Source organism: Marmota monax, unplaced genomic scaffold, assembly GCF_021218885.2.
Source record: "Marmota monax isolate L192 unplaced genomic scaffold, Marmota_monax_Labrador192_F-V1.1 WCK01_AAM20220418_F8-fsc00228, whole genome shotgun sequence".
Taxonomy (NCBI): domain Eukaryota; kingdom Metazoa; phylum Chordata; class Mammalia; order Rodentia; family Sciuridae; genus Marmota; species Marmota monax.
This window is the reverse complement of record NW_026695240.1, coordinates 3,010,493-3,032,943: the sequence shown is the minus strand read 5'-3', so window position 1 is coordinate 3,032,943 and position 22,451 is coordinate 3,010,493. Positions and strand designations below refer to the sequence as shown.

The 22,451-nt window shown below is 38.4% G+C and overlaps 1 protein-coding gene across 5 annotated transcripts in view; it reads right to left on the bottom strand.

Annotated features, from left to right (window-relative positions):
- The window catches only part of Znf570 (zinc finger protein 570), a 60,678-nt gene that overhangs the window by 25,027 nt on the left and 13,200 nt on the right, over positions 1–22,451 (bottom strand). For 3 of the 5 annotated variants that reach the window (XM_046440237.2, XM_046440236.2, XM_058577635.1), the window contains one exon: positions 9,580–14,414. In XM_046440237.2, the coding sequence (XP_046296193.1) occupies positions 13,057–14,414 (1,358 nt within the window). In that variant the 3' untranslated portion in view covers positions 9,580–13,056. Of the gene's footprint in view, positions 1–128; positions 416–9,579; positions 14,415–22,451 lie in introns of those variants that run through there. The other 2 variants (XM_046440242.2, XM_046440239.2) reach the window with 2 other exon arrangements.

Here is a 22,451-nt window from a genome sequence, read left to right as displayed (position 1 = left end):
TAGGCCACCGTAGTCCCCGGTCACCATACTAGACATATCACCATACTTGACTGTTTCTCACACTGACCATTCCCTTTTATCCTGGATCGGCGCCTTTAATCTGCAATCGCCCTACCATACACCCTCACCGTGGTATAAGCTCTTCCCATCCCTAGTGACCCGTGCGCAGCCTCAGTCGCGACTTAAGAGATTGTCAGCCGCCACCCGGTAACCTTCCAGAGAACAGGATTCTGGGGTTTCAAAGCTTTAACGGGAGGCACGATGGCGGCGCCGGCATGATGAACACTGGATGGGGGCGGCCATTTTTAAAAGTCTACCGTACAACGTATGACTAAACTCTTTTCTAGACCAGAGGATGCGGCTCTAATGGAGAGAGGAACCAAGTGCCCCTGGGTCTCTAAACACAGAGGTCGCCCCTGCTTTGAGACAAAGACACCCAAGCCTCCTGTGACCAATATGGCGGGGCTCGGATCTCGAACCTGAACATTCTTTGTCTCCATTAGCTGGGACAATGAAGATGACCGCACATTTTGATTTCTCCCATGCAACGAGTACGGCCGTCTTTTAGGAGGGGCTCTCCTACAGCAAGATAAAACTTTTCCGGGGCCAGCCTTAAGACTTGGAGAGCAGCGAAGTGACTGGTTCTCAGAGGGTCTGAGGTGATCTGAGGAAAGGGCGTGGCTTCATAGAGTGGGCGGGGCGGGATAGAAGTTCTTGCCAGTTATTGGTTTGGGGGGGGGGGGGGAATATTGAAAGTGCGGTCTTTATCTTAGGTGGTTTGCCTCAGAACCCGACCTGAGACAAGAATGTAAAAGCAAGCAGTTAATTTGATAGGTAGAGGATGGGAAAGTGAGACAGGGAGGAGGAAAATCAGTAGAATGCTTCAATGAGCACATTGCCCATGAGCTATGGGAGCTCTGTGTTCTGGAGAACCCAGAGTGTTGTGTAGAAATCACCTCCACATTGCCCCACCCAGGGTCGATGAAGCCGAGACGTTTATACGCCATCTCCCCTTCCTTATTGTTTACGAGCTACATTACAGGCGTTAAAGGTCCAGATTTTCCAGCCTGCTTCATGGGCTGTTCTCGGGAAGGGTTTGTAGGTGCATTTATTAAGACGCCGGCGCTCTGCATCTGGAAATGGTGAGCACCCCAGGGAAGAGCTTGGGTATGGACAGCATTCTCTAGAGTCCTTCCTTGAATACCGTGTAAAGCAGTGTTGTGCACATCACAGGCATTGGAATATCTCTAGAAATGGTTGCTTTGCAAAAAAGGCAAGAACATTCAAGGGTGTGGGGTTTTTTTTTTGGGGGGGGGTTACTGGGGATTGAACTCAGGGGCACTGGACCACGAGCCACATCCCTAGCCCTATTTAGTATTTTATTTAGAAACAGGGGCTTACTGCGTTGCTTAGTGCCTTGCTTTCGCTGAGGCTGACTTTGAATTCATGATCCTCCTGCCTCCCAGGCCGCTGAGATTTGGTTTGCCACTGCGCTCAGTGAAAATAGGTTTAAAAAAAAAATCCTAATTTCAATTGGTCATCATAGCAATGGGGTACAACCTCCGAAATGGTTTCCAATGATTCCCACCTCCTAGTATTCACCCACTGTGTACACCCCACTCACATCATGCCAGAGTTGGTCTGTGAGATACAATACTATACAAACTAATACAATCACGGTTTAGATTAGGTTATAGAAGACATTTTTACTTGTCTTGAAGTATTCCCAATACAACCCAAATAACTTACTCTGGAGAAGTTAATTGCTGTTTTGGTCAGTTTTGTGTAGCTGTGATCAAAAGACCTGACAAGAACAATTTAGAGGAGGAAAAGTTTTCTGAGTGCTCATGGTTTCAGAGGTCTCAGTCCATAATCCACTTACTGTATGGCTCTGGGCCCAAGGTGAAGCAGAACATCAAAAGGGCTGTAGGGGCTGAGGTTGTGGCTCAGCAGTAGAGCACTCGCCTAGCACATCCAAGGCTCTGGGTTCGATCCTCAGCACCACATAAAAATAAATAGGTAAAATAAAGGTATTGTGTCCAACTACAAATATATATATATATATATATATATATATATATATATATACACACACACACACACATACATACATATACATGCTGCATAGGAAAACAGCTCAGGTCATAGTACCAAGAAGAAGAGAGAGAGAGCTCTGCTCACCTGGGACAAAATAAAAACCCCAAAAGCATGCCCATTTCCTCCATCCACATTCTACCTGCATATGTTTACCACCCCGTTAAGCCTAATCAATGAATTAATCCACTGATTAGGTCACAACTCTCTTAAACCAATCATTTAACCCCTGAATGTTCTTGCATTTTTGTTTCACTCATGAGCTTTTGGGGAATACCAAGCCATATCCAAACCATAACAGTTGCCATGTCATGAGAACACTGAGAAAACCTGTGGAGAGGCCCATGTAACAAGGACTAGACTTCCAGCCAACAACTGGGAGGAAGGAGGCCTTCAAGTGGATCATCTTTGCATCAGATTTTTCCTTTCCAATGAATTCTTGAGACAACTGCAGGCCTACCCAATAGTTTGACTGCAATTGCCTGAAAGTCGGTCAAAACCATCCATCCCAGCAGCTCAGTGGTGGAGTGCCTGCATACACAAAGCCCTAGGTTCCATTCCCAATACCACAAAAAACAAAACAATCAAAGCCCCACCCAGCTATAGTACCTGACCCTAAATTTATGTTTGTTGGTTTAAGCTTATGAGCTTGGGATAATTTGTTATGCATCAATATATAACTTCAATGCGGTGGTAAATATATTATCATTTACATTTCCGAATTCCTTAAACAAGTTCCTAAACTTGTGAGATTGTCTTATCAAAATGAAATTATTAGCAGTTTCCTCTAATTTTACCAAAATTGAATTATTAGCAGTTTCCTCTTCTTCCACATGATAGAAAAATTAAAGACCTACCTGGACATAGTAGGGCCTGCTTGTAATCCTTGCAAATCGGGAGACTAAGTCAGGAGACTCACAAGTCCAAGGCCAGCCTCAGCAACTTAGCAAGACCCTGTCTCAAAATGAAAAAGAAAAAGGGCTTAGAGTGTAACTCAGTGGTAAAGTGTCCCTGATACAATCCTCCCACCAAAACAAACAAACAAAACAACAACAAAAAAAACCAAAGCCTGTGGCTGTGCTTGTCTTTTAAATTTTAACAGTATTGCCAGCGTGGTGGCACATGTGTGTAATCCCAGAGGCTTGGGAGACTGAGTCAGGAGGATTGTGAGTTCAAAGCCAGCCTCAGCTAAAGCAAGGCACTAAGCAACTCAGTGAGACCCTGTCTCTAAATAAAATAGGGCTGGGGATGTGGCTCAGTGGTCAAGTGCCTCTGAGTTCAATCCCAAGTACCAAAAATAATAATAATAATAATAATTAAAAAAAATAACAAAGAGCTTAAGAGCCTTGTGTTGTTTGAATTAATATAACTGGTTTATAGAGTGCCTATTAATGCCTGGCCTGTTACTGTCTCACTCATTTCAAAGGCTGCTCTCCTTCTAGGATAGTTTGATGAAATAGTCATAATTGGTAAACTGTCAGTCATGAAGGCAGAGGGAAGAAGAACTTTGGAGGATCTTTTGCTGGAAATTAAATGCCCTGCCTCAGAATCTACATATATATCATTTCCTCTCATTACTCATTGGGTGGTTACATGGTCACCCTACCATGATAGTAGAAATACAGTCCAGAAAAGGGACAACTGGGCTGGGGTTGTGGCTCAGCGGTAGAGCGCCCGCCTCCCACGTTCGAGACCCTGGGTTCGATCCTCAGCACCACATAAAAATAAATAAGTGAAATAAAGGTGTTGGTGTCCAACTACAACTAAAAAATAAAATATTAAAAAAAAGAAAAGGGACAACTGGAAATATTAAAAACTGCCAACATTAAAGACTGCTGCAAACACTGTGAGAATATTTTATAATACCCAACTTACAAAAACTGCAGAGTGAGGTGACTTGTCTGTAATCACTCAGCTATAAGTAAGGCAACAAGAATCAGAGACAGATATGTCTGTTGTGTTGGTTTTCTTTTACACCTGAGATAAAACAACTTTTTAAAAGGTTTATTTTGGCTCCGTTTTGGAGTTTTCAGTTCATGATTAATTGGCCCATTGCTTTGGAAACGTTGTGTGGTAAAACTGTTCATTTCATGGCCAGTTGGGAAAAAGAGGAAGAGGAAGAGACAGGATCCCACAGTCTCCTTTTAGGGCAATGCCTCCAAGAACCCAAAGACCTCTGACAGCCCCCACCTCATAAAGTTTCTACCACCTTCCATATCCCAACAGGCAGCATGGGCTGGGAAGAAAGCCTTTAACACATAGGCTTTTGGGGGGAACATTCCAGATCTGAACTGTAGCATCTGTGTTAGACAAAGTAAAGGATCATACTATTATTAAAGTTGATTTAAAAATCTCAATATATCTAAGACACTGAATTAATGAGCAAAGAAGGGGCTGAGAACTCCAATAAAAGCAGAGTACTCAAGGAGCTGAAGTCTGGATGGGGAAGGAGAATGCCTGGATAAAGGACAGGAGTAAAAGAAGAGTGTTTATAAAATAGTCTATGGTGTATGGTCACATTTATGACATGCTCAAGAATAGACAAAACTTAGGGCTGGGGTTGTGGCTCAGTGGTAGAGTGCTTGCCTAGCATGTGTGAGGCACTGGATTCGATTCTCAGCACCACATTATAAACAAATAAATGAATAAAGGTCCATCAATAACCAATAAAAATTTAAAAAAATAAAAAAGGATAGACAAAACTATTGAATTAAAAAACAGAAAGTGGGCCTGGGGTTGTGGCTCAGTGGTAGAGTGCTTGCCCAGCATGCATGGGGCACTGGGTTCGATCCTCAGCACCACATAAAAATAAATAAAGATATTGTGACCACCTAAGACTAAAAAATAAATTAAAAAACATTTTTTTAAAAAAGAAAGCAGTCAACTTGAGGGGTTATTGACTCAGAAGGGAATGGAGAATTGTGTGAAGAAAATATTCTACCTTGTTTAAGATGGCAGTTTCATGCATCTATATATTGTCAAGATTTATGAGAGTGAACATTTATGATTTGTGCATTTATTATATGTTAATTATACACTAATTTTTAAATGAAAATACAAAAGGTTCTGAGTATTGAGTGATAATGTGGTCCCAAAACAAAGAAGGGGATGAGAGAAGTGATAGCTTCATCACAGTCCATGGAAAGATGGACCCTGTCGACTGCTCATCACTTCAGCACTTATGCTTAATATAGTGCCCTCTTTAGGCAGAGGGACTTGAGAAAGGAGCCCTCTGGGCAGACTTAGTTCCAAGGATTTGTGGCTTGCAAATTAAAGGTTGTGGGCTAACCCAGCCTGCACCGACTTCTTTCTTGCTTCCTTAGCCTGATGTGTATAGGTCCAAACCTATAGAATATATGTGGTGACCCTGGACATTGTCATCATTTAAAGGGTCCAGGAGATAGTAAAGGCTGGTGGCCAGACACTGGAAATCACTTGAGACAGCCCTGTAGATCCTAGACATTAATGTAAACTTTTCCATGAAGTTTTAGTTCAAAGGCATGTCCTTAAGTCACTCTTCTTTTCTCCGTCATTGTGTAGGTTCTGCAGTTAGGTTACACTTATCATAAGGGAAAGTGAAGAATAAAATCAAGAGTACCTTCCTTGACCTCTGGAACATCTCTTCTAAAATGAGTACCTCCTGAGATTTTTGTCTGGAGGCAGAGGTGTTGTCATCTGTCGGGACAGGTTGCCCCTGAGGATTAGGGGGGAGCTTCCTATTCCTACCTGTCCTAGGCAGCACCTGATTAACCAGGCCTTTAAAAACCCAGGCAAAAATGACTCCTGAAGCTGAGCCTTAGGGATCAGAGCAGCCCTGAGGAATATAGGCAGTCCTGTCCTCCCTGTCCCAAGGCAGACTCCTGCGGGAGACACCCTGGAAACCCTCAAGGCGGGCCTCAGACGGCCATCTGGTGCGGCCAGGACTCCATACGCTGCTTCTTCAGCCTAGCAGCCTAAGAAGGTTCCTGCTCCCCAACCCCTCAGATGCACATCTCTAGGCAACACCGTGGTCACTGTGACGCAAGCGCAGGGTCAAGCACGCGCAGGCGAGTGGCAGGGCCTGTTGAACACAGGGAGCAGGTTTTCTGCAGGCTGCCACTAGGCAGGTGGAGGGTAGTACTGCAGTATTCAGGGCGGGTCCTCTGCCTCGCTCCCCTCGGAATGCAATCCGCAATCCGCCAGACCTCTGGGTTGCTGCTCGGCCCGGTCAGTCGTGGCAGTTTCACATGAGGTGGGCACGCCTGAAACTAGTCTGTGGATCTGATTCTACAATGGATGGAAATGATGTCTTGGATGATACTGGATTGGAGAATGGGGCCCGTACAATTGAGAAGATTCTCGAGTCCCCGATTGAAATTGTTAACTGAGAACTCCTTGACTCTGAGCCCAGTGCATCACTTGGAGATGGGCCTGGGCCAACCTGGCCCTGGCCTCAAACCCTAGGGGCCCCAGTATCTGAGAATAGTCTTCCGTGAAATGAAATGGTGCATGGGTACAAACAGAAATGCAAGGTACCGCAGTGATTCACGGGCAGGTGCATTGGCAACCCAGAGAGGGAGTGGGAGAGTGCTTCACGAGCAGCTTTTGGTCCTTCCAAGACTTAAGGTGGCACCAAGGCCCTCTTTCCACTGGCAGTTAGGACAATCTCCTGCCCCAAGAAGCCTCATGAAAAGAAACTATCTGGAACCAAAGGAGGAGTCGTGCTGAAGGCCACGCTAAGGTCTGAGACAAGGAGAGATCCTCGCACTACGGGCCACCAGACCTCTATCCCATTTCTTGGTGAAAACAGGGGGACCCGAAAGTTTCATAACGTGTAAGCAGTCACATGCAAGGAAACAGGAACTGGGTATCACTACAGAATAAAAAGTGCAGAGGAAATGGCAAGTCTGAGGATGGCTGCATTTGAATGAATCTTCAGATTCTAGAACATTGTTAAACGAATGGGCTCTGAGATCAAGGTTCACCTTCACACAGAAGGTATGGAACCCAGAACACTGAGGTCATTTTGTTTGTTTCTGAGACAGAGTTCTGGCTGCTTTGCTCAGGCTGGCCTCCAACCCATGATCCTCTTGCCTCAGCCTCTCCTGTAGCTGGGCAGGACTCCACACACTGCTCAGTATATGTGGATAGGGCCTGGGGCTGTAGCTCAGTGGTAGAGCGCTTGCCTCCAACATGTGAGGCACTGGGTTCAGCCTCAGCACCACATAAAGATAAAGGCATGCTTCCAACCACAACTACAAAAAAAGACAGAGAAATAAATAAATATATGTGGATAAAGAAACACTAATGGAACTTATCCCCAAGGATTTTGTCCTATAATTGGGAAATCTTATTTGTTCATAACACAAATTAAGGACCATCAAAGATATTATTATAGCTATATATTATTCTGTTGTACTGGTGTAGCAAATTTCCCATTCTCCCTTGCTAAGCGCAGCCCTATGACTAAATGAAATGTCATCATAAGTGATATATGTAATTTTCTTTTTTTTTCTCTTGGTACTAGGGAGTGAAGCCCAGGGGTACTTTAGCACTGAGTCACATCCTCAGCATCCCCCACTTTTTTAACATGCTAGGCAAGCTCTCTACCACTGAACTACAACCCCAGCCCTATTTTTTGAGATAGGGTCTCACTGATTTGTTGAGGGCCTCACTAAATTGCTGAGGCGGACATGAACTTGCAATCCTCCTGTCTCAGCCTCCAGAGTCACTGGGATTAAAGACATGCACCACCATACCTAGCTGTAAATTTTTAAATAATTTCCAGTCTTCTCTGCTTATAGCCACGTATATACCCATGTTAAAACCCATGTTTATAGCAGCATAATTCACAATAGCCAAACTATGGAATGAGCCTAGGTGTCTGTCAGTGGATGACTAGAGAAAGAAAATGTGGTATAACTAAAAAGAATTTTAAAAAAAGAAAATGTGGTATATTTACACAACAGAGTTTTATTTAGTCATAAAGAATGAAATTATGGGGCTGGGGTTGTAGCTCAATGGTAGAGCGCTTGCCTCGTATGTGTGAGGCACTGGGTTCAATTCTCAGTACCGCATATAAACAAATAAAGGTCCATTAATAACCAATAAAATACTTTAAAAAAGAATGAAATTACGTCATATACAGGAAAATAGGTGTAACTTGAGAACATTGTTAAATAAAAGCCAAACTCAAAATGTCGAGTCATTTTATCTCTTATGTGGAAGCTAGAGTGGGAAAAAAGAAAAGGTTCTGTGTGTGTGTGTTGTGTGTGTGTGTATTGTGTGTGTGTGTGTGTAGGGAGCTCTCAGGAAAATCAAAGACAGATCAGTACAGGAAAGAAGGACTGGGGAAGGAGAGGAAAAGGGAAAATACTGAGGAATGATATTGGCTAAATTATATAGTTATTATCGTGTACTTGTACCAACAATATATAACAATTCCACCATTATGTATAAAAATATGGAAAAAAACCTTTTCATACAGCCTTATAGCTAGATGGACAACTTGACTGGATATGAAATCCTTGGTCCTCTTGATAGTCTCAGTTATTCAGGTATTAGTTTTAGAGCCTCTCAAAGTAAGTGGTAGTTAATTTCTTCAATATCCTTAATTGCTTCTTTTCCCATTTAACTTGTAAATAAAAATATGAAAAATGTTAGACTGTTAAATGTTATCCAAAAATCTGGATATTAGCACGGTACAGTGGCCCACACCTGTAATCCCAGCAGCTTGAGAGGTTGAGGCAAGATTGTGAGTTCAAAGCCAACCTCAGCAAAAGCGAGGTGCTAATAAGCAACTCAGTGAGACCCTGTCTCTAAATAAAATACAAAAATAGGGCTGGGGATGTGGCTTAGTAATTGAATGCCCCACTACCCCACCCAAAATCTGGATATTGATTATAACTCCAGTGACTAAATGAATTTAGGCATATCTCTTTTAATCCAGAGTTACTGTGTGTCTTCATTCTTATGTGGGACCTACTTACAATCTGAAGTGAATTTCAGTCTCCACCCCAAGCTTCTACTTTAAAGGCCTCATACCATTTCCCTTCCAGTTTCCTTTCACCACTGTCCAAATATTTTATAAAATATTAGTATACTACCATTAAGTACTGCTAGGAATTAATATGTATAATGACTCCATGTAACAAAGATAAAAATCATCTCAGAAAACTGGGTTCAGAAAGGATGATAATTGGTGCATCACAGTCCTAGACATTTAAGCTGGCACAAAAGGAAATAAGTCATTGTGCATACAAAATGGGCAATGTTTTAATGTTTTTAATTTTAAACATTAAAATGATGATGGGAAAGCTAATTAGGCTTAAAAAGCCCTTAGGCTTTTATAAAAGCCTTAGAATTTATAAAAAGTCTCAATCAGGGAAGAAGTCTTCAAATTTTCAACAGTGGTTATCTCTGGGAATTCATTATATGTGAACTTCTTTTTGAAGAAAATGGTGAATATAGGAACACCACAGACATGACTGAGGCATAGTAAAGAGATAGTTGACAAAAGCATACATCACTTACTCTTTATTTTTATTATGAAATAAATAGAAAGATACAGAGAATAAGAACCCACCCATACACCCACAACCAGCTTTATCAGATTTTAAGAATTGACTATTTGCTTATTTTAAAAGAGAAATATATGATTAAAGAGATTTCCCATTGTATTCTTTCCCCAAATCCCATTTTCCTTCTGCCCTAGAGACCACCTGTTTCAGGTTTGATTATGTCCATTAATGCATTTATATTCTCCTAATATTTAGCCATGGAAAATATAAGTAACATTGATTTACATACTTTCACCCTTTATATAAATAGGTGATACTCTATCATACAAAATACTCTCTAGCTCAATTTCATTAATACTATTTTTGAGATTTATCCATGTTGATAGTAATATTATCCATCTTAATTTGCATTGCAATGTATATTCAGCACAATGACTAATTGCTTTCAACTTTTCATTTTCACAAACAGTGTTTCAGAGGGCCTTCATGTGTATCTCCCCAAGACATAAGGAGACTACAGAGGAAATGCTGGGTCAAAGATTAAATTCTCACCTTTATTAGATAATGCCAAATTGGGCTAAATACAAAAACTTCCAATAGCATTGTATGAATGTTCCTAAAGCTCCATATCTTTCCAGTAATTGACACTGTGATGCTTTTGCCAATGTGATTTAAAATAGTTCACTGTGGTTTCATTTTGCATATCCCTTACTAGTAATGATGTATAGGGTCAATTTTTTTAGTGCTCCCCAAATCCTTTCTCTGCTGGTGTGAACCATCATTAACATATGGAAAGTTTTCACAAATATGATACATACAACAATTTTCTTGCTGTTCTTAAGAATTTACACTTCAGCTAGGTGCAATGGCGCACTTATGTAATCCCAGTGACTTGGGAGAATGAGGCAGGAGGATTGTGAGTTGAAAGCCAGCTTCAGCAATATAGTGAGGTCCCAAACAAATTAGTGAGACCTGTTTCAAGATAAAGAATAAAAGGGGCTGGGGATATGGCTCAACAGTTACCTGGATTCAATCCCTAGTACCAACATAACAACTTGTGAAATTAAAGGGCAAAAGAGTCCATTAAGAACAACTGTGGGAGGCCAACCTTACGGGTGACTGAGTTACACTCCCCAGCTGGGTGCTGAGGCGCTCAGTCACAGAAATGGGTGTGTCTTGCTACAGCCCCATGGGTAAAGCTATGCTCACCTGTTCCTTTGTAATATAACCCCTTGCCCTGTTTAGGATAGAATCTTCCATGTAAGTGCCTTGTGTGTGTCCCCTTCTCTTACTGTGCCGTTGGGTGTGGCCTACCCCGGTGTCAGTCAACCTGCTAACAGTGGACATCATGAAGATAGACTCAGCCCCCTGAAACCTGAACCCTTGCCTCATTTGAATAGCTTCTCCTCAATAAAAGGGGTCAGCGCATGCCCTCACTCTCTCTTCCTGCGGACACTTAAGGTCAGAGGAGCCGTCACAGCAACCCCAAAGAAAAAGGTATTTGTGTCTCTTGGGTGGTTATTTCGTGCAGCCCAGTTAGCCCAGTTTAACTAGAGTGACCCCTGAGCCTTTTAGTCGCGAGAACAGAAACCCGGCAAACAACTCACTTTATTAGATTCAGTCTCTTCAGCCTAGGCTATATAATGCTCCTCAATTAATTTTGTTATTCTTCAGTTTTCTGGGGTTAGAAAATCTATTGTTTTAGCGCTGGGGCTGTAGCTCAGTGGTAGAACGCCCGCCTCACATGGGTTCGATCCTCAGCACCACATAAAAATAAATAAAGATATTGTGACCACCTACAACTGAAAAAAAATTTTAAAAAAAGAAAATCTAGGGCTGGGGTTGTGGCTCAGAAGTAGAGAACTCGTCTCGCATGTGCGGGACCCTGGGTTTGATCCTCAGCACCACATACAAAAATAAACAAGTGAAATAAAGGTGTTGTGTCCAACTACAACTAAAAAATAAATACTAAAAAAAGAAAATCTATTGTTTTATATTTAAGTAATAATTTAATTGTTTCAGCCTCTGGAATTTAACTCCATTGAGCACATGATTTTCTATTGTTCATGGTTGTCTTCTCATGCCTCAAATAGTGTCTAGCAAAGACTAACTACTTGACAGTCATTGAATGAATGAAAGCATATATTATCTATATTAGCCTATTGTTGTATGCCTTTGATTACCTTTCCATTTTGATTTCAATTTTGAAATCCACAAACTTTACATTTTTTGTATAATATAAGATGACTTATGTTTTCAAAATTACCTGAATTCACCCATACAATTAGTTGGGGTTGATGCTTTTTTTTATGGCACCTATGAATTTTTTTAAGTTAATAATGACCATTTCTATTATTTCCTTGACCTAAATTTAAGTTCTGTATTCTTCCTAGTGAATCCTTATTTTCTTTATTTTATTGGTTTATACAAGCCATTCTCTTTAGAAACTTTCTAAAACTGGTTATAATAGTTCTACTACCTGTGTCTATATTGATTATTCACTCAGAATATAAAGACTGTCTTATGTTCTAAAATTTTTGTTTTTCGAATTTTGGTCTGATGTTTCCCAGGGATGCTATCTACCTTGTCCACTAATGAATATTGTCTTAAGTCTGAGGAGTGAATGAGTTAATGTATGTTGAGTATGTATAACAGTGCTTAGTGCATAGTAGGCACCCAATACATATTAGGTTATCTGATATTGTTGACATTCTATATGAATTATTTTACATGCAAATTCCTCACTTAATAGGCAACAATTTACAACAGACATAATTTCATTTAATACATTTCTACAATAGAGTATCTTTTGTCATCCCTATTTGAAAAAAAAAATCCTGATGTTTAGATAATTAAAACAAGTTGTTCAAAGTCACACAATGCCATTAGTAGTGATTTTCCAGAATCCAAGTTCTTAGTTCTGGGAAGTACCTAGTGCCTAGAAGAGACTGGAATAAAATAAGGCTATGTGGAATGTAAGAAACAGATAATGGAGAGCCTCATTGACAATTTTAAAGGTGATGACAATTTTAAAGGAGATTGAATTTATAAGACTTGGTGATTGGTTGGATTGGGTGGTTAGTTTAAAAACAATAGCTAGCAAAAATCAGTTTTTTAAAAAATATTTTTTAGATGTTGATGGACCTTTATTTTATTCATTTATTTATATGTGATGCTGAGAATCGAACCTAGGGCATCACACATGTTAGGCAAGTACTCTACCCCTGAGCCACAACTCCAGCCCTGCAAAAAAACAGTTTTAACTAGAGAGATGTTAATTCTTAGACTTTAAAACTTCAGTTTGGGTGCATTATGGGAAATGGATTTAAGGGTGGCAAAAAAAGAATACCAGAAGGCACATTAGAAAGCTATTACACTGATCTATGTGAGATGAATCTTAGACTTAAGGTAACAATATTAAAAATAAGGAGTAAAAGTTCCAGAAATATTTAGGAGATTGAATTTATAAGACTTGGTGATTGGTTGGATTGGGTGGTGAGAAGGATTCCCCAATGTGAATTCTCTGATGATGAGCAAGGTGTGCATGTTGCCTGAAGGTTTTCTTGCATTCTTTACATTCATAGGGTCTCTCTCCAGTATGAATTCTTTGATGTTGGGCAAGGGATCCACAGTAACTAAAAGCCTTTCCACAAACATTACATTCATAAGGTTTTTCTCCAGTATGAACTCTCTGATGTTGAGTAAGGGATGAGTCATTGCTGAAAGCCTTCCCACATTTAATACACTCATAGGGTTTCTCTCCAGTATGAACTCTTTGATGTTGAGCAAGGTAGGCAATCTGGCTGAATGCTTTCCTACATTCCTGACATTTATAAGGTTTTTCTCCTGTATGAATTCTCTGATGTTGAGCAAGGTGTGAATTCTGGCTGAAGGCTTTCCCACATTCCTTACATTCATAAGGTCTTTCTCCAGTATGTATTCTCTGATGTACAGTAAGGTATGCACGAAGGCTAAATGCTTTCCCACAAACATTACATTCATAAGGTTTCTCTCCAGTATGAACTCTCTGGTGTTGAGCAATGGATGATCTATTGCTAAATGCTTTCCCACATTCAATACATTCATAAGGTTTCTCTCCGGTGTGAACTCTCTGATGTTGAGCAAGATAGGCAAACTGGCTGAAGGCTTTCCTACATACCTTACATTCATAAGGTTTTTCTCCAGTATGAACTCTCAGATGTTGAACTAGATGTGCATTCTGGCTGAAGGCTTTCCTACATTCCTTGCATTCATAGGGTTTTTCTCCAGTATGGATCCTGTGATGTTGAACAAGGTTTGATCTCTGACTGAAGGCTTTCCCACATTCCACACATTTATACGGTTTCTCTCCAGTATGAATTCTTTGATGAAGAGTAAGGGATGAGCTCTGGCTAAAGACTTTTTCACAATCATTACATTTCAAAAGTTTCTTCTCTGCATAGACACTCTTGGGTTTAGTACCCACCAAACTGTTTTTTAAGCTTTTCTTATATGTTTCATGTTTATATACTTTCTCCTCTTTGGGGATTATCTGCTGTGTATGAAGCAGGGTGTTCTGATGGAAACTTCCCCAAGATTTGTTATATTCTTCTTTTCTCTCATCAATAAAGGCTTCTTCATAAGGGATTATCTCTTTCTTGAAATATGTCTTCTGATTTCCTGGTTGCCTTTCAAGAGGGCCTTCACATTTCCAGTCTTCTCTCAAACTGGAGTACTCAAACCCAAAGCTTGTAAGTTTTTCCATTATATTCTGGGATGATTGTTCTTCATAAAGTTCCTGCTTTGGCATTAATTCTTTAGTCTCATACATAGATTCCCAGCCTGAAAAAATAAGAAGAAAAAAATGTCTCTTCTATTCTGTGCCAGAAAGATCATTTCTTAAATTACATTCATAAAGTTAACCATGTAATCTGGTTACACATCTGTAATCCCAGTGACTTGAGAGAGGCTGAGTCAGGAGGATTGTCAGTTCAGAGCCAGCCTCAGGAACTTAGTGAGGCCCTAAGCAACTTACTTAGACCCTATCTCAAAATAAAAAAGGGCTAGGGATGTGGCTCAGTAGTTAAGCCCGTCTGGGTTCAATCCCTGGTATCGAAATAAAGTTAACCATGTGAATTTTATAGCAAAGAAACCCAAAAGAACATTGGCTATCCTAGTTTTGAAGTGGGCAAGAAGAGAAAGTGAAATAAGTTGAAATAATTGAAATGATAAATAAATTTAGAAACCTGAGGAGGAATGATTAGAATTATAAGAAAATCAGTAAGGTCAATTTCAGGGCAAGAAGGAATTATGGATATGGTTGGATTCGGATATAATTTTAGATCTATGTTAAGAATACAGACATGAATATAGTCTCCATTCTTATAGCTGTTTCATTTAAGAACATTCATTGGGAGCTGGAGCTGTGGGCTCAGGGGTAGAGTACTTGCCTGGCATGTGTGAGGCCCTGGGTTCGATCTTTAGCACCACATATAAATAAATAAAAGATCTATTGACAACTAAAAAATATCTTTAAAAAAGAACATTTATTGAACAAATACTTAGATTAAATATTTAGTACTAGACACTGTCCTAGATGCTTTTAATGCCATAAAACAAACATTTTTACCTTCATGGACTTTATTTCTTAGAAGGGACTGAAAATAAGTAAGTAAATTTTATTGTACATTAGAAGAAACTAAGTGCTTCAGGAAGAGGAAAGCAGGGTAAGGGAAATCAAGAGTGCTGGTGAAGTCAAAGGTAAGAATCATTAATAAGTCAGGCAGGTGTGGTGGTGCGCGCCTATAATCCCAGCAACCTGGGAGGCTGAGGAAGGAGGATGGCAAGTTCAAGGTCAGACTGGCTCAAAATAAAAAATAAAAAGGGCTGGAGATGAGGCTCAGTAGTAAAGCACTCCTGTGTTCACTCCATGGTACCAAAAGATAATAATTCATAAGTTAACATTCAAGCAAAGATATGAATGAAGTAAAGAAATTAGTCACCTATATTTTTAGGAAAAAAACATTTTGTGCAGAAGAGAGAACCAGTTTAAAAAGATGTAAAAGTAGAAACATACCTAGTGTATTCAGGGAATAGTGGGAAGGACTACTCCTTTTCACACTAGAAGTATGGCTAGAAAGGACTGAGTAGTAGGAGATGAAGCTAGGAGGTAAAGGGTGACCAGATTATTTAAATTTTATAGGCATTTTGCTCTGAATAGTCAGATGGAGTGTTCTGTGGGCAGTTGCTGTATTACGAAATTATTGTAAGGTAGGAAACAAGGGGAGAAGTAAGGAGACCTATTCGAGTCATTCTGGTGAGAGATGATAGCCATTCACACCAGATAGATATTAGTGGAGGTATGAAGAGGTGGTAAGATCCTCAGTATATTTTATAGGTAGATCCAAGAAGATATCCTGACAGACAGGATACGACATGTGATAGAAAGAGATGAATCAAGCATAATTTCAAAGTTTCTGATCTGAGCAATGAAGTATAGAGTAGCTATCAATGGTGATATGAGTATTGCAGGTCTGGGCAAAAAGGTCTGAAAGATCTGGAGTTCAGTTTTAAATGTTTTTAAGGTGTCCTTTAGAGTGGGCAAATGAACACATGATGCTGGAAGTTAAGAAGTAAGTGTGGACTAGAGATTTAAAATTGGAAGTTGTCAGCATATAAGATGGTATTTAAAGATGTATCTGAAAAAATGAGTGTAGATAAAGAGAAGAGGAAAGAGCAAGGAATGAACCCTAGAGCACTCCCAACATTAATATATACAGGAAAAGAGAAGAAATCAGCAAAAGAGAAGTGGCAAATGTAAACAAAAAGGAGTCAGGACTGCAATAATACCTCATGATAATAAAGGTATAACAACTTGTTTCATGAATATTCTGAAAAAGAATCAAATATACTTCAACATAAAAAACAAGGTATTAAAATATATTAGATAAGGAATGTCAAAAATAAATAATAGTAATAATAAAAATAAAAGTAGTTATTAAAAAGAATTTTGTGGGCTGGGGTTGTGTCTCAGTGATAGAGCACTTGCCTAGCATGTGTGAAGCACTAGGTTCTATTCTCAGCACTGCATGTAAACAAATAAATAAAAATAAAGGTCCTCAACAACTAAAAAAAAATTGGAAAAAAAAATGAATTTTGTTTATGTGGTGGTTTGGATAAAACCCACAAATGATTTTTAAAAAGAGGGCACATAATAGAACATAAGGGCTATGGGAGAGGTTATTGTTTATACATCTACATTTTTATCTAATACAAATGTATTTTCCAATTTTAGAATAAATTTAAAAATAAAATAATTAACATTAAGAAGATACCTTTAGCACTGACAACACCATCACCAAATGGGGAAAATTCGATAGAAATAAACTTTACAAGAAATGAGCAAAATCAAGTCAGGCGTGGTGGTGCACATCTGTAATCCCAGCAACTCAGGAGGCTGAAGTGGAAGGAAATGAGACCCTGTCTCAAAATGAAAAATAAAAAGGGCTAGGGGATGTGGCTTAGTAGTAAAGCACATCTTAGTTAAATCCTCTTTACTAAAAGAAAAAAAAAAACCTTGAAAAATTAAAAGGTAGAGGGGTGTAGATCAGTGAGAGTGTTTGCCTTACATCCAAGAGGCCCTGGGTTCAATAACTAGGTCCAGGAAAGAGAGAGAGAGAGAGAGAGAGAGAGAGAGAGAGAGAGAAGGCAAGAGAGAGAAAAAACAAAAGGTTGTTGAATTTTGTCAAATGTTTTTCTTTATTAATTAAAATGATCATGTGGTTTCTTTCATTCTATTATTAAGGTGTTTTATATTGATCAGTGTTCATATGTTGAAGCTTCCTTATGTTTCAGGAAGAAAAATACTCTGAAAAAGAATCAAATATACAAATATACCAAGAGCTATGTTTTGAAAAGATAACAAAACTGATAAACCTTTAGCTAGATTGACTAAGGAAAAAAAATAAAGAGAGAAGACCTAAGTAAAATCAGAAACAGTGACATTACTATCACTTTTACAGATGGGATTACAAGACAGTACTATGAATTGCTGTATGCCAGCAAACTGGGTAACTTGAATGAAATGGACAAATACCTGAAAGCTCAAACCCAAACAAAATCATAACATAATGGAAAACCTGAACAACACTACTATAAATAAGGAGACTGAGTCAATCATTTGAAATCTCCAACAAAGAAAAGGCTAGGATCAGATGGCTTACCTGATGAATTCTGTCAAACATTCAAAAAAGAGTTTATATCAATACTCTTCAAACAGAAAATCGAAGAGCAAAGATATCCAAACACATTATATGAGGTCAGCATTATCCTGATACCAAAGCCAAACATATTATTAAGAAAACCATAGATTGGTATTTCGTAAGAATACTGATGCAAAAATCCTCAACAAAATGCTAACGGAATTCAACTGTATACTGAAAGAATTATACAATACAAAGTGAGAGTCATTCCTGAAACATAAGGAAGTTTCAACATATGAACACTGATCAGTATTAAACACCATAATAACAGAACGAAAGAAAACACATGATCATTTCAATTAATGAAGGAAAACAATTGACAAAATTCAACAACCCTTTGTATCCTTTCAACTTTTCATGGTAAAAACTCTCAACAAACCAAAAACTACAAGAAAACTTCTGAAACATAATAAAAGCTGTATAGGTCTGAAAACCTCACAGCACAGATCACATTTTCAATAAAGAAAGACTGAAAATATTCTTCCAAGATCAGGAACAAGGCAAGAATGCCTCCTTTGTCCCTTTTATTAAATCACAGTACTTGAAGTCCTAGCTAGAGCAATGAGGAAAGATCAAGAAATTAAAGGCACCTGAGTTGGTAAGCAATAACTAAAATTCTACCAAAAAACTACTAGAACCCATAAAAGAATTCAGCAGAGCTGGAGTCATAGCTTAGTTTCAGGATACAAAATCAATACACAAAAACAGGTGCATTTCAGACACTAACAACAAATTATCTGAAAAGAAAATGAAGAAATAAGGAATAAACTTACCTAAGGAAGTGAAATACTTACATCCTAAAAATTAAACAATATTGCTATAAGAAATTAAAGATACCAATATATGGAAAGTCATCCTCTGTTCATTCACTAGAAGATTTAATATTAAGATGTCAAAACTTCCCAAAACACATGTGAGGCAACTGCTCTACGACTGAGCCACAACCCCAGCCCCCATGAATAGTACTTTTAAAGTGCTTTGAACAGTGGGACTGGGGTTGTGGCTCAGTACACGTGTTCAATCCTCAGCACCACATATAAATAGACAAATAAAATAAAGGTATTGTGTCCATCTACAAATAAAGTGTGTGTGTGTGTGTGTGTGTGCGCGCATGCGCGCGCGTGGTTTGAACAATTCCATCTTATAGTATGAACTCAATAACTATTAGCTGCTATTAATAATAGTAGTTTCCAAACTAATTTTTTCTGAATGATCACTTCATTTACCTTTAATCAACATTTTTGAATTTTCATTTTAAACAGGGTTTGAATCCTATTCCCCAGCTCACTCCCCAAGATGCTCAGGTGTTATTTGTATGTATAAATAATCAAACAATTAACAGGCTAGTAGCAGAAATATGATATAGCTATAGAACAACACATTTGAAGAGAAAGCTGACATCAGAGAAGCTCAGAGAAAAGGTGAGAGGCAGAAGAGTACAGGTAACTGTTAATGAAAACAGAGGTCAGCAGCTAGAAAGCATTGAAGGGAGAAGAGACTAAGAATTTAGTATTGCAATGTAGGAAGGAGTGTCAGATAGACATAAGAAACAGGTCAAATGAAAGACTAATGTTCATTGTAAACATTCTGTCAACTCCATTCCCCAGGTCACTTCTCAGTTGCCTCTACCCAATCCTTTATGTCTTTGATCAATTTTCTAAGAAAAAAACTTTACTATGTAACTATAGTTTCAAAGGACATATTATTAAATTTCGTTGATTAATATTATTAGATGAATCACACAAATATACATTATCACATGTATATAGTTTAAATAATAGAAAAAAAATCTATTTACTACTACTATGTTTTCTTTTGTGGTACAGGGAATTGAACTCAAGGCCTTGCACATACTACACAAGTATTCTACCACTGAGCTACAATCCCACCCCTTTTTATACTTTTATTTTGAGATAGGGTCTTGATAAGTTTCCCATGTTGGCTTCAAATTAGCAATCCTCCTGCCTCAGGCCTTCTGAGTAGTGGGGATGACAGGCATGCACCACTATGCTCGGCTCCACCTAACTGCTTCTTAGCTTGAGAGAAAATGGTCAATGCCATTGCAAGCCCTTGAGGGCCTCTTTGTAATGATACATGACTCCTCTACCATGGCCCATCCCACCCTCACTGGGTATCCATTATCTTATGATTTTGCTTATCATGTCCTGGCTTTTCTTTATAGTTGTGAGATCCTAAAACAAAATGTACACGTGTGTGTGTGTGTATGTGCATATATACATATATATATATATTTAATCCATATTAAAATTCCAACAATCTTTTTCTAGAAATAGAAAATCTGAAGGAATTATTAATAGCACAATGGTGAAAAACTGAAGAAAGTCAGAGGTCTCACACTTTCTGATTTCAAAATTTACTACAAAGGTACAGTAACTAAAATAGTGTTCTACAGACATACAAACCAATGGAATATAACAGGGAACCCAGAAGCAAACCCTCACATATGTGGTTGAATTATTTTCTGCGAGAGAACCAAGACCATTCAATGAGAAAGGACACTCTTTTCAACAAATGGGTTTGGGGAAAGTTGGGTATCCACATGAAAAATAATGAAGATGGACTCTTACCTTACAAGGTATACAAAGATTAACTCAAAATGAAAAAAAGAAGACCTACTCTATAAAACTCTAAGAAGGAGGGGAAAAACTTCATAACATCAGATTTGACAATAAGTTCTTCGATATAACACTAAAAGCAAGGCAACAAAAGAATAAACAAATTGGACTAAAAACTTAAAACTTAAAAAAAATATATTTTTAGTTGTAGATGGACACAATACCTTTATTTAATTTTATGTGGTGCTGAGGATCAAACTCAGTGCCTCATACATACGAGGCAAGGGCTCTGCTATTGAGCTACAACCCCAGCCTTCAAATCTAAAACTTTTGAAAGTGAAAAAGCAAGTAACAGAATTGAAGAAAATATTTACAAATCATTTATCAGATAAGGGATTAATAATCAGAGTATATAAAGAACTCCTACAACTCAACAACAAAAACCTAGTTCAAAAATAGGCAAAGGACTTGAATAGACATTTCTCCAAAGAAGATATTCAAATAGACAACAAACAAGCACTTGAAAATATATTCAACATCATTAATCATTACGTAAATGCAAACCAAAATCACAATTAGGATGGCCACTATTAAAACAAAATGAAACAAAACCAGAAAGTTGGTGAGGATGTGGAGAAAAGTGGAATACCTGTGCATTGCGGGTAAGAATGTAAAATGGTGCAGCCACTATGGGATACAGTATGATAGCTTCTTAAAAAATTAGAAATAGAATATCATGGGAATCTAACAGTTCTACTTCAGTTCTACACTCATTCATAACCGTGTTTTACACACTAGCCAAAAGGTGGAAGCAACCAAAGTATCCAACAATGAATGAATAAACAATGCGGTATACACATAAAATGAAATTTAATTCAGACTTAAAAGGGGAAGAAATTCGGACATATGCTACGTGAATGAACATATTAAATCCCAAACACAGTTAAATATAAAGAGGACTAGGGAGTATAGCTCTGTGGCAGACCTCGTAGTTTATCATGTATGAACTATAGGGTTTTATCCCCAGCATAAATAAAATAAAACAAACAACAAATTTATATCTAGATACAATACTGAAAATAGAATAACAAGGGCAAGAGAAGAAAGTTCTTAAAAGTAGGAAGGAATAAGACATTAATGAGAGTTGACTTCTTTAATATCAATAACAAAAGTCAGAAATGTGTGGAAAGACCTTAAAATTTTTTTTAGTTGTAGATGGACACAATACTTTCATTTTATTTATTCATTTTTATGTGGTGCTGAGAATTGAACCCAGTGCCTCACACATGCTAGGTAAGCACTCTACCCCTGAGCCACATCCCCAGCCCCTGGAAAGATATTTCTAAAGAGATTAATATCTATCAATCTGTTCTTGTATGCGAGACAGAAAAATCAACACACAAAACAAATGAACAAAGCAATAACAACAATAGCAAAATAGTTTATATGAATAATATGCCTCTAAAATATTTATAAATAATTTGCTTTTGCAAAAAGTTCTGGGATAGAATGGTGAAAAAAGAAAATGACAAATATAAATCTATACAACACAACAAAACAATGTTCTAATGTATAACTTCATAAGAGAAAATAAATTATAACATTAAAATAAAGCCAGGTTCAGTGGTACATGCCTGAAATATGAGAAGCTCAGGACTCAGGGGCAGGAGAATTGCAAGTTCAAAGCCAGCCTCAGCAACTTAGCAAGAGTCTAAGCAATTTAGCCAGACCCAGTCTCAAAATAAAATATAAAAAGGGCTAGGGATTTGGCTCAGTGGTTAAGAGCCCCTGAATTAAAAAAAAAATCATTAAGTACACATAAGATTTGTCCAGAACAGTCAATGAAATTAATCAAATGAACATATATCAAAAACTATGCTCAGCTGTGGTGGTGCACACCTGTAATCCCAGCAGCCTGGGAGGCTGAGACAGCAGGATCACAAGTTCAAGGGCAGCCTCAGCAACTTGGTGAGGCTATGAGTAACTCTGCAAGACCCTGTCTCAAAATAAAAGAATAAGAAAGACTAGGGATATGACTTAGT